The sequence below is a fragment of the Hyalella azteca genome, unplaced genomic scaffold (genome assembly GCF_000764305.2).
Source record: "Hyalella azteca isolate HAZT.00-mixed unplaced genomic scaffold, Hazt_2.0.2 contig15455, whole genome shotgun sequence".
NCBI classification, from domain to species: Eukaryota; Metazoa; Arthropoda; class Malacostraca; order Amphipoda; family Hyalellidae; genus Hyalella; species Hyalella azteca.
Window position 1 is genome coordinate 392,503 of NW_025945309.1, and position 12,385 is coordinate 404,887.

Genomic DNA, 12,385 nt, shown 5'->3' on the forward strand with positions numbered 1-12,385 from the left:
GAATAAATAAATGTTAAACGCATACCATCCCTACAAAATACAATAATCACATTAACAACCAAAGGAAGGTCTAAAATGTGCGTACCTTTTTCGGGTTGATCGAGTAGGAGAGGTTTGCTATCGTCGCCGAGCGCCCCCGCAGCCCCAAACATCCCAACATCTGCGGTGAACATTGACCCAGGCAGAGGAGGGACGCGTGGGGGACCCGGGACACGGGGAGTGGCAACAGGGATGGGGATGCGTTTCTTTTTGACGCGCTTGGGGACGCCTTTACGAGAGGAGTCGGCGTTACGGCGGCGCTCCAGCGAACTCCAGTCAGAGTCTGAGTCACTGCACGCGCTCGTCGAGGCTGTTAAATACAGACGCGCCATAAATGAGCTTACAGTCGACAATTTACGGATTACTGGTTATAAATATTAATTGTGAATTTAGAAATACAATGAGCCTGGAATAAATTTCATTTAAAAGATCAGATCACGGTATTCTCATAGAAACCAGGATCGAAATAAAAAAAATGCCGATATCTGCAGTACGTAGTTAAATATTTGACGCACCTCCTTGCTGCTTCTCCCGACGCTGCCGCTGTCGCGCCTTAGCGCTGGCAGCCTGCGACAGCTCGGGGACGCGCGCGTACGCAAACTCTCCTGCCGCGCCTGCGTCAGGGTACAGCCCAGGCACCGCGTCCTTCACCTGACCAGGTTACAGTTATTACCACGCAGTACAGTTATTACCACGCAGTACAGTTATTACCACGCAGTACAGTTATTACCACGAAGTACAGTTACTCAAACAGGCAGAATTTGTGAAATACTCAATAGACAATGCATACTTGAGAGAAATACTTCAGATCAAATGCTATTCATTGTTTCAAAGTGAAATTATCCATTACAATGATCGTCCGAAAAATCCCTAAAGAAGACAACAGAATCGATCCACAAGTTGGTATAACAAATGCAAACCACACACTAAAACTGTCAGCACAGAGAACAAGTGAAACAAGAGCGAAGAATGAACACACTCGAGAGAGATCAGGCGAATAAAGCATCAGCCAAGCCATTCTCAAATATAAAATGAGCGAAATCTCGGTGATCAGACAACGCGAAGACATTGATGTTTCTCGTTGCCTCGATGTTTTTACGTTTAAAATGATTGCATGAACGCACAAGCCACACAAATTCTCTACGGCCTTCGGGGTATCTTGAAGAGAAATTAATAACGCGGCTCACACGGCACAGCAGAATAATATATTAACAATGCAATAGGCATGGTTTTGGCCCAGTGAGATAGATATTACTGTGAAGATAGTTTGTATTAACACATGATTGTATGAGTCATGACAGCGGTGTTGGTATATGAGAAGCACCTTTTATTGAGTAGGTGGGGGTGTTAAATATGTAGCTATTTGCAAAAGCAACGAGTTCAGAAAAAGGTGTTAATCTAGAAATGCAAAAACACGTCGGAAAAAGCATGCCAAAAACTGAGAAGCAAAAAACTTCCATCACAAATGGAATAATGGACGTTAAAGGGTCAATCTGTTAGTACGTTATTTCAAATTCTCTGCCCACGAAAACAATATAGTTATTTACACCCGACGGATTTATTTCAGTGACGTGTTATGTGTCGGAGACTCCGAGTCCACGGAAATAACGGATGCTAAAGAAGCGGTTATTTCCAGCCCACATAGGCGATAAACATAGCAAACGCGATATTGAGTGTTAACCTACTGGGCATCAGACGTCAAAATAGCGCCGATTCCGCGTTGTTTCAACGAAATCAGCTCGTAATCAATATTTCTTCACCGTCATTTGCCCGGAGGGTGAGATGTAACGTTATAGACTCAATTTCGGGAGAGTAGAAACAAGTTTTAGAAACCCGATTAAGAAAGAAATGTTAGTCGAGCTGGTAATAGTAGTCCACCCACATGAGGAGTCAAAGCGTGTCACAACTAAAGAAATGATGTTGAACCCCTCACACTAAGTTGGTAATTACAACGAGCGTGGTTGTCATGGTCATCAGAACGAGGAATAACTTACGCTATCTTGCATGATGCAAGCTTTGGGCAACATTCTTGACTGAAGTCAAGTTTGAATCTCCCGCTACGGTACCACTATTAGTTCGTTAACTGATACTCCGTATTATAATTTTATTCAGCATCGATAGAAGTTGATCGAACATCAAAAAATGACTGTATGTGGAAAATTTTGAACGTTGAATTTTAGCCAAGACTCGCGAACAAAACTGAAAAGGGTGAGATTTGCGGCTTTGCTTGGACTGGAGAAGTTGAGTCAGCGAATATGAACAATTCCCTTCATGAGCATTAAGAAATTATGTTACAAGAAATCGTCTACTCAGGCACGATTCACTTTAGAGAATAATTTTACAAATGATAAAAACATAAGAACAAGACTCACCGAAACGATGGACCAGGCAAACCAGCAGCGAGGTCTGTGCAGTATATGTAAGAGATCTTTCTAGCGCCAAGGTGAAGTCTAAGTAGCCCATGAGAAAACGTTTGGTATGGAGACTTACCACAACACAAGCAGCACCTGGAATGTCTTCACACAAGCTTTCACCCCAAAATGATCAAGCACTTTTGCGGCACACGATAGAAAAGGGAGAAGCTGCACTTCAAGCTTCGAATTTTATTAGGCTGTTGATGATCTAAAAAGTTGCCGCTTATAACGTACTTCACTGAACAGGCACATTACTTCGGGATCACCCACTCGTGATCACAGAGCGATGTCCACTAAACCACTTAGTGGTATTAGCAGTATCGAAGCTTTTCGTTGCCTAAAAAAGAATTAATTAATACATATTACGCCAAAATTAACATTTCCTTGAACGTTGTGTCATCATTTTGCTAGAGAGCTGATTCAACCATATGCTAAAAAGCCATGATTTGCAGCCATTCAATACCGCAACCGCATTTTTGTATCATTGATAAGTGTATTCTTGATACGTGTATCATTGATACGTGCACCGCTCCTCCCACAGGTGACACGAGGTGAGGGCGACTCTACACAGCAATGTCATTGTCGTTAACTTCCCGTAAGACGTTCGAGTACTTGTCGGTAACCAAACTAAATGGCAATGGAGCAATATCTCCCTTTATATAGTGAAGTGTAAATTTAAACAAGTTGAGAACTCATTAAAGCAAACCAATGATTCCATAAGGCATGAAGTTAAAGCTTTGTGAGGGCACAAGATTTATGTGTTGGTTTGGAAACTACACTGAAAACAGAGATGATCGTCCATAGCTGCATGTTGAGTCCACGCCCCATATAGAGATTAAGGCGTCTGAGCAGCTTTATGCAGTGAATAAAATGCGCTTCGAGGTCTATACTATTTTAAGTCACCACAGTACAAGCCGGCCGAATGATGTAGCAGTGATGCAGAACTAAGTTGCTAAAGTCTCACCTGTGAATAGTCCCCGCCCAAGTCCTCGGCACTCTCAGGAGTAGCAAGAGGAGCGTTGGAGTCGGCTGAGTCGATGGCGGCTTTGGTGAGGAGGCGCGTAGGCGTGACTCCGTCTCCTACAGCTAGTTTGCTAAGGGCGTCTGTTACGTTGCTATACGCCTTAAGGTTTAGTTTGCCAGGTTGCTGAAAGTAACCAACACGCCCGGGGTTAGCTTCACTATAACCTGACGCGTGCCTATAGTCCTAAATTTGTGGGATAACGAAGGATAGTAGGATACGTCCAACAGAACATTTCTAATTTAAGTAAAGTCCCTGGAAAGCCAAGTGCTCAGGCCTTAGACGAGGCATCCCATCACATCACGGCTAAACGTAAGGTAAGAGGGAGCTACCACCAACAACCATCGAACACATTTGCGGAATGAACAGAAAGGATGGGCTAAGTACTAATGCAGCCAAAAGAGGAAGGTGCCACGAGATGACTCGCTCAACACTTAGATACTCAGGCCACTAGATACGCAAATTGTTCAGGATAGACTCGGGTGATGCTGAAAACCTACGCCGAAGAATAGAATGCAGAGGACATTTACGAACAGAGGCGGGGCCTCCAAGAAAGGCATTCGAGAGCTCACACCACAAGAACCCAGGCGCACCAGGACTGATGAGCGAAGTGCTTACTTACCTCAGGATAGTATAAGACAACAAAACAACCTAATAAACTACTGCAAAAAGTTGCATCTCAGCTTTGACCAATCGTAGTCGATGCTTTGATGGCATTATCACCTATCGCTATCTCTTCCACGAAAGTATCACTTGAAACTATCTGATCCTTGGCTCCGGATGAAACGTCTTAAGTTAAGGTGCTTATATACACGGGGCTAGTATTAGCTGCGAGTTTTCGCCTTCGAAATATTGTAATGATTTATTCTTCAGATGAGAGTAGCTGATGCATTTGCGCCTGAATCAGTTCAGGTTGTTAATGTGCCGTTACTGCCGTATAGTATTGGCAGTAGGGCTGCAGCAGCCCTAATATGTGTACATTTGTGCCGCTCTGTATCCTGCTTGAGGCAAGTGTTTCTAATGTTATATGCTAGTGTTTTGTCCCAGCGACACCGTTCCAAGAACGTCAAGAGATGTTCATATGATATTGAACTGTTCTTATAGATTTTGCCGTGTTTAAGCGCCTTTAAGAAGTCACTTACCGCTTCTAGCAGCCTGCCCACTACCGTCACCGGTCCATTCGCCGATAAGACAAGCATTAACTACATTACAATGCATGACTTAGCTTGTCAAATAACTTCGAGATCTGAAGAACTACAAATCTGAAGAACCAGATAAACAAAAATTTAGTGAACCAAATATTACTAAACAACTCAAGCGACTATCACTACAAAGCGTTTGTCAAATGAAACTGAAAAAGAAGGCGGCAAGATGTACATTAATGATCCAACACAGCCACGGCATGCATATACAAAACCCTTCGTACTTCACACATTACACAGAAAAAGTTCATGCAGTTAGAGACCAAACAATTATTGCATTGTAAACAATAAGAGACGAAGACAGGAGCGGTGAAGTGCTTGCGGTTGCCTCGTCTTAGGCTGCAACACTAATAGCGTTATAGAATGGCAAGTAACTGTCTTCTTAAATTATGACATCGTGCGTTCCAAATGAGAGTCACGAGATCAGGAAATGAGGTCTGTTCTCAAATGCGCATCCCAGGTTGAAAAAGCGAGTGAGACACGTGACTCGTTGAATATATGTAAAAGAGTTATATAAATCTAAAATATATCAAAGTAATTATAGATGAAGTACCTATAGTGGCTGCGTGATTTTAAAAATCGCCGGTATCGGTAGAAGTTATAAAATATATTCACTGTAGGACCTTGCTCGTCTGATTTAAATTACGCTTTTTTGAACACAAGGTAATCATAACACAACACAACCATCATAAATAGCACAAATTTCATGTCGAGCAAATGATTGCACGATAGCAGAATTAACCCAAAAAGAGACACGAGACAAGCAGAGCAAGAATTTCTCAGAACCAAGAGATAGCTAGATAATGATGAAAGGACTTCCCGGTTGGCAATGAATGCTATATTCATACTTACGGACCATGACAACAAAAACAACATCTGCGACCATGACAGACAAAACAACATCTGCGACATAAGACGGATATCACATCGCGAACCAAAAATAAAAATTTTTCGGCAGTTTTCACGGTGAAAATTCTCCAAAAAAACTCTTTCCAAATTCACAGATAACACATTCAGTCGGCACGTACCAAGAAAAATGCTGGGTAAATTAAAGAACACTCTGCCATTAGGAAATTATTAAAATACCCCAATAAGAAAAGATTGGAAAATGATACCAAATTTACCTTTCTACGATGAACTCATCCCAAACAAATTAATCAAAGTTCATGATGGAAGAGAAAGGCCACTATTAAAGTTTCGAGAAGACAAACTACGACGTACACGCACAAAGATCACCCCGCGTATTAGTGACCGGTTTAGTATGTGACGATGTGCAGTAGAATGGTCGTCAGAAATGGTAAGGGGACAGAAAGGGAAGGTTGAGTCAGGACTGAGGGGGAAAGGACAGTGAATGTAAGGAGTTTGTACTACGGAACACAGCCACGCACGGTAGCGGCATATCCATCAAGGCAGGTGTTACACAATGCAAGAAATAACGGTGTACCTTGTTTGTGACTTGGGACACGGCATCGCTCAGCGACAGGAACGTCTGAAAGTAGCGGGGCAACAACACAATGAGTCATAAGTCTACAATAAATACAGTTTTTTCCAATTCTTATTTTTGAGTGATGCGAGCACGAGCTCCTTACGCAAAGACTCCTGTTTTCGAGGGTTTTATAGGTATGTTTGAACAGAACTCCACAAACATTGATTTTCTGCACAAAGGTGCGATACAGACCGAGCCCCGCTAGTCTCAGAGAACAAAGTAACAAGATTAAGAAGCAGATACACCTTTTCCACCTGAGAAGGATCCACAACTCAAAGAAACTCCGTATCTTTCCGTAAGTGAAACACACACGAAACACGACAACAAAATCACGATGTTCCGAAATGATTGAACGTTGTTATATCACGACATGGTGACAAAAGACTGTACAAAAAATAACGTCCAACTGACAGCTCATCGATTACTCGACCAAACATATAGCAGCGGCTTACCAAACCAAACTAAAGAGAGAAAAACTTTATCGGTATATTTCAGGACATTTAGGAATAGAGAAAACGCGAGCAAGGGTTGGCTTAATGCAAAGTTATGTATGATAAAATATACAGTAGAAAATTTGGTGATTAGAGTGTTGGTTTCTTACCTTCAGGGTATGGGATGACTTGGGCTTGACACGAGTTGGTGGGGGTGGGAGTCTGCCTCTTCTGCCCGTGGTGGACGAGTGAGGTTGGTAAGCTCCCCCAGTTGAAGGTCCCCGGTCCCCAGCAGCCCCAGGCCCCACCCAGTACTCCTCAGTCGTCTTACGACCCCCACCAAGAGCAGAATCGTCTACCCAGCCTGAAGGAAACGTCCATATTGTAAAAACTATGTCCTGAAACTTATGGATGGCATTCTATACTCGGCGATATGAAGCAGAATTACCAAAATTAAAAATGTGAATTACTCCCCTTTAGAGTTCCTAGAAATATACTGCAGAGCTCCACCACTAAACCAGAACCAATTAAACGCTACTATTTCCTGGCAGTAGGCCACATGGAAACACACGATTATAAATAGTTAATAAAATTTATACGATTGTTTTAAGAATGACGATGAGCTAAAAATTGCTGCTGAAACACTAAATAGACGAAGGTGATCCATGAGGCGGTAATATACCACATAAACTAACAGACACATGATACAAAACTAAATCTGACTTAGCATCAAAGAAATACTCACGGCAACATCCACCATCCATAAGCACATCTATTTGTACACGTGTTAGTAAATAGTTTTTAGGAAGCTGTAGGCGAATACAACATTACTGGCAGGGCAAACTATACAATGCATCAATCTAATCGACAGATAAAATACAAGCGACTTACAAGTATCGAAATCAATCCCCTCAAAAATTTGAGGGCAACAATGCCGTGATAAGCATGCTAACAGAAAACCATCAACTTTTAAAGAAGGTTACTGCTGACTGTTATGCGAAAAAATAGCAATCAAAATGAAGCAAAAACGTAGTAACACTATAATTAAATTTCAGTAAAATAAGTAAGCTGCTAAAGTCATGCTACAACAACGACCACATGGCGGATCAAGTCAACGATGCGGTCACACCGGACTATGCTGCGAAGCCAATCAGTGGCTGGACTATCAGAAATAGTTACGAGTTCGTAACTCCGTCAGCCAATCACTGACGGCTATTCAAGCTAAACCCAGCAATTAGAGACCAAAAATCGGCCGCTACGTGTACTTATGTATGCATAGTGCTGCCCCAGGCTTAGTTGTGCAACTGCCCGTCGTCGCTGCCTCTGAGATCCATAGCTACGCACCTCATAAGCTTGTAATAAATTAACACAACTCAGAAGAATCGAAAACAAATAACTCACACGGTACTTGCTCAATTTAAAAGAAAAATTCTTTCAACACTACCGGAGATACCTCATATTCCTGACAGGATTTAGGTCATGCATGACCATAGATTTGTACAATCAGCGTAAAATTCTGACATCTACTGTATAAGCACATCTTCAAAATTTTGCCCGAAAACGGTGACTGGACTCATTCTTTAATATGATTTCCTTTACACTTAGTTAAGCTTTTAAACATAATTTACCCTCGATAGCTCAAATATAAAACAGCCAATCACAACCGATAAATCAAAGGAGAAGTGTGTCAACCTGAAGCGGACAAGTGACTGTTAAACTAACGACTCTTCGTTGCCACATCAAGATTTTAATACGAGGAAAGTAAACACGACACCAAGCAAAAAATTTGCATTCTGTGAATCTTCGTTTTTCTAAATCAAGAACAATCTTTTCTTCAGTACTTAAGCAGAGCGGGAGGTAGGCAGCGGTAATAAGCAATCAAGATGCAAAAAATAGCAGAAGAATTGAAGACAATCGTCGACTCTATTCTAGTCTACTTTCCACTATGGTAGAAAGAACAAAAGAAGGCGACACAAAGAAGAGGGTAAGAGGATGACCGGCGAGTACATACGAGGAAAGTTGTCAGGTGCTGTTCCTGAGTCCCGAGTTGTGAGCGACTCTCGGGACCCGCTGAGATCTGCTGCGGAATGGTCGACTTAGTGAGTCGAATCTAGCGTCTAAGTGCCGGCTTAGGGTTGATTCACACCACACTGCCAGTCATGGTATAGTCCAATATTCTTTAATACATTTCTTTAGGTGCTTTCACACATTTTTATGCCTGGCACGTGCTTGACAGTATGGCGTGGACCAAGCCTCGATGAGTCGAATCTAGCGTCCAAGCCGCGACTTTTTGAGTCGATTTAAGCGTCTAACAGCTAATTCAACCTGCCCTAACAATGGACGGTTTGCTTTGATATCATTAAATATGCATCGAGTCACTAAGCGGCAATCTTTGGAGATTCGATAGCAGATGAAGGTATTTTGATTGAGCACATCAAGTGCATGAATGGAGGCCGAACAGCACGCGTATCACGGAGAACTTCCAGCCAATAGCAGGACTGTTAACCGACAACGAGAACCGCGAGAAGTATAGACGTATATTTTTGCACGAAATATAGAATATCGAACGTCTTAAGTAAGGGAGGTTTTGAATAAAATTTTACTCCCAGAAAACATGAAATTCATCATTGATACGCGCGAAAACAACCCCTGTATACTTAGGGCTTCAAACACCAACACGAACAAATAAACTACAAACTGTGACAAACATTCAATAGATTCAATTTATAGAACATATCGACAAACAAACTTAGACAAATATTGAATAGATTAGTCAAAGTTTGTTAGCGTGTTTGAAGCCAAGGCCGTAAATATATAGGGATGTTCGAGCGCGTATTCACGAAACTTATTATGTCAGGATATTTCCTGGGAATACAATTTTAATTTTAGTAGTGGAATCACTAACCATAGAAAAATAGAGGGAAAAGTTCATTTAGAAATTAGAAAGTGTTCTACAGATGGAGTAAATTTCATTAAAAATGCAAAATATCAAGTTTCCTTTATATTTCTAAACAGGACTTTAATGGGAGTTACATGCAAACTGTAGATTTGAGAGGGTCTTTCTTAGATTCGGTACTCAAGTTCCAAAATCATCAACTGGTGTAGGGAAGACTAAATTTGGCATAGCATGATTTTCAAATTACAGGGTTTATGGATCCCGGGCAACGCCGAGTTGAGCTGCTCATATAATTAATTATTCTGGCATGAATATTGTGCTTTGGTGAGAGAGGAATGATTTTATTCGACTACCGCATGGAGAGCAATTTAGAGGCTCACAAACCACTAAGATATATTTAGAACATTCACGAAGTAGAAGCTCTCCTGAATAAAACTAAATACCAATGAGATGTAACAAAAACATACGTTGAGATTAGAAAACTGACACATATGAAGTAGAAACATGAAGAGATGCAACGAGAGATATATCAAGACTTGACTACAAAAGATAGGTCACGAAGAGATAGTTACACGTGAGGTCCTCTAGTGAGGTCCTAGAAGCGGTGGTATGAAATGTGGGCGCAGGCAGCGTGGTAGCCTTAACCAGGCGTCGCTGCTGCATGTGGTGAGCAGCAGCTGCTGCTGCAGCTGCAGCGCGACCTGCAGCACCTCCTCCGCTCTCTGTACTCTCACGGTCGGGAGGCGCAGGTTCAGGAGGAGTGGTGGGTGGAGGGTACACTTGCAAGCCTCCAACACTGCTGCCTCCACCACTACCACTACTGCCACCACCGCCTCCACCACCTGCAACACGGCCCTCCGTCGTGCTTTCCACTTCCTCCTGCGACGTACGACTAAGCCACGACACCACGACAATCATGCCTTGGCGCTAGTCTAACGAAAAACAAGTGCAGATGCAACGTAACAGTCACAGTGCAACTTCAACGGAAAATGAACTAGCACGCTGCCCAAAATAGAGCGCCAGGAACTATTTCAGTGCGAGGCATGCCCTACAACAACGGCCGTGCGAGACATGCCACAGAACAGCGGCTGTGAGAGGCATGCCCTACCATTTTGGCATGTTAACAGTACGTGCGACAAGCTTTTTAAACTTAAAATTCGAGGGAAGGTAGATACCCAAGCGCACTAACTAAACTGCATTCAAAAGCAATAATGAACAGAAATTAAATGAAGGCAATGAAGTGAGGGTGACATGATATGATGGCGTGCATGATACACTGGCGTGCGTGATCTGACGGCGAGCATGATGCGGTAGCGTGCATGATACTCCTGCATTGCCCCCCAGCTGCCCTGAACAGCTGCTCACCAGCGACGGTGGGGGTGCCTGCGCTGCTCTGGTCGACAGTGTCAACCGTAACAACGACATCGTCATTGCAGCTCTTGGTGCTGCTGATGGTGCCAGTGTCGCCAGCTTTGTTGTTGGTGTTGGAGCGACTGCTGCTGTTGCTGCTACCGCTCCCTGAACCGATGCCGGTCTCGACGCTCTCCGACTTAAGGAATTGTCTGCGGGGAGCAGGCTGAGGCTGAGGCTTGTCCTCTTGCACGCCCGCGTCTCCTCGAGTTGCCTCCTTCTGGTCCTTTTGTGGCAGGGGAGGAAGAGGAGTCTTGGGGAAAGGAGGCAGCTGCGCAAGATTGAGAGGCGGCGGTACAGGCGGAGGGTTATCAGAGGGGATAAGATCCAATCCCCCCATGAGGAGACCAGCAAGAGTACCTCCGCCGTTCCTGTTTCCTCTTAGGGCGGTACTAGAGGCAGACACGGAGCCGTTGGTGGCGCTGCCACGCCGCCGAAAACTCGCGCCGTGACGATTGGCCAGACTCCCGTCAAACGAATGCTCCCGGGCGATCTGCTGGGACGCGGCCTTGTGCATGGGCGGTGACGAGGTTGATGTTGAAGAGGACTGCTTGTACAGCGACGACGCGGAGTGAGCAGTGATGCTGGACGCTGGAGGTGATGAGCAAGTAGAATTGCTGCGTTTAGCTTTAGGAGTGCGAGGAACGTTGGTGCGTGCGATGGCCGCATTCTGGTAGGTTTGTTCAGGAGTGGGCACGAGTTTGACGCGGGGAGATGATATGCTCGTGGGCAGAGACTCTGTGCTAGGAAATGTGCAGCGGTCCGAGTCTGTAAAGGATGGCAAGTATGGCATGGAGTGACCTAACAATGCAGATGATGCATGATGACGAAAGTAAGTCTCGGACGGGTTATTTAACAGGGCTGAATGAATAGCTAATGATATGAAACTGCTGACGCGCTCAGTTAAAAGGCTAATATAAATCAAAAGCTATGACAGCTAAATGAGCAAACATGGCTCGGTTGGGGCAGGTTGCGAGTGCCAACTAGAAACACAATAACTAGAACGCGGTTAGCAAACGACAGACGAAGGCCCTCTATCGGCTAGTTTAAACTGTGGCCTCAACAATAACGGAACATGCACACAAATGAGTTGCTTCAAACACCAGTACATAAGCCATGAAAACATCAGCAAAAAATCACAGCACGAGAAATGTTATGAAAATCTCTGCGAACAAATCCCTGGATTAGCGAATCTGTATTAACGAAGATGAAATCACTCATTGGAAGTAATCCAAAACTGGCAGTTGACAAGGGTATGAAGATGCACTTGACTGCACGTTGCTCGGAACATGAGCGTTTTAGTAAGAAATTATGAGCGTTAGCATTAATGTTAGCTTAGAACAATGGCACCTCAAGCAAGATTTAGGTGTATGTATGAATCAATTCTCAAGCCTGTTTAGAAAAAGCAACTTCCAAACCAAGAAATATCGAACACAATCGAATAGGATAAGCTTACGAATAGAAAATATGAAGAAAAAGTACAACA

The 12,385-nt window shown here is 43.4% G+C and overlaps 1 protein-coding gene across 13 annotated transcripts in view; it reads right to left on the reverse strand.

The window, feature by feature from the left end:
* The window catches only part of LOC108681024 (rho GTPase-activating protein 190), a 36,218-nt gene that overhangs the window by 10,703 nt on the left and 13,130 nt on the right, over positions 1-12,385 (reverse strand). For 4 of the 13 annotated variants that reach the window (XM_047884466.1, XM_047884472.1, XM_047884467.1 and 1 more), the window contains 8 exons: positions 10,855-11,667; positions 10,062-10,331; positions 8,605-8,673; positions 6,764-6,957; positions 6,121-6,165; positions 3,418-3,600; positions 555-690; positions 86-349 (listed from right to left, as the gene is read on the reverse strand). In XM_047884466.1, coding sequence (XP_047740422.1) covers positions 86-349; positions 555-690; positions 3,418-3,600; positions 6,121-6,165; positions 6,764-6,957; positions 8,605-8,673; positions 10,062-10,331; positions 10,855-11,667 — 1,974 coding nt within the window. The remainder of the gene's footprint in view (positions 1-85; positions 350-554; positions 691-3,417; positions 3,601-6,120; positions 6,166-6,763; positions 6,958-8,604; positions 8,674-10,061; positions 10,332-10,854; positions 11,668-12,385) is intronic. The other 9 variants (XM_047884465.1, XM_047884469.1, XM_047884468.1 and 6 more) reach the window with 9 other exon arrangements.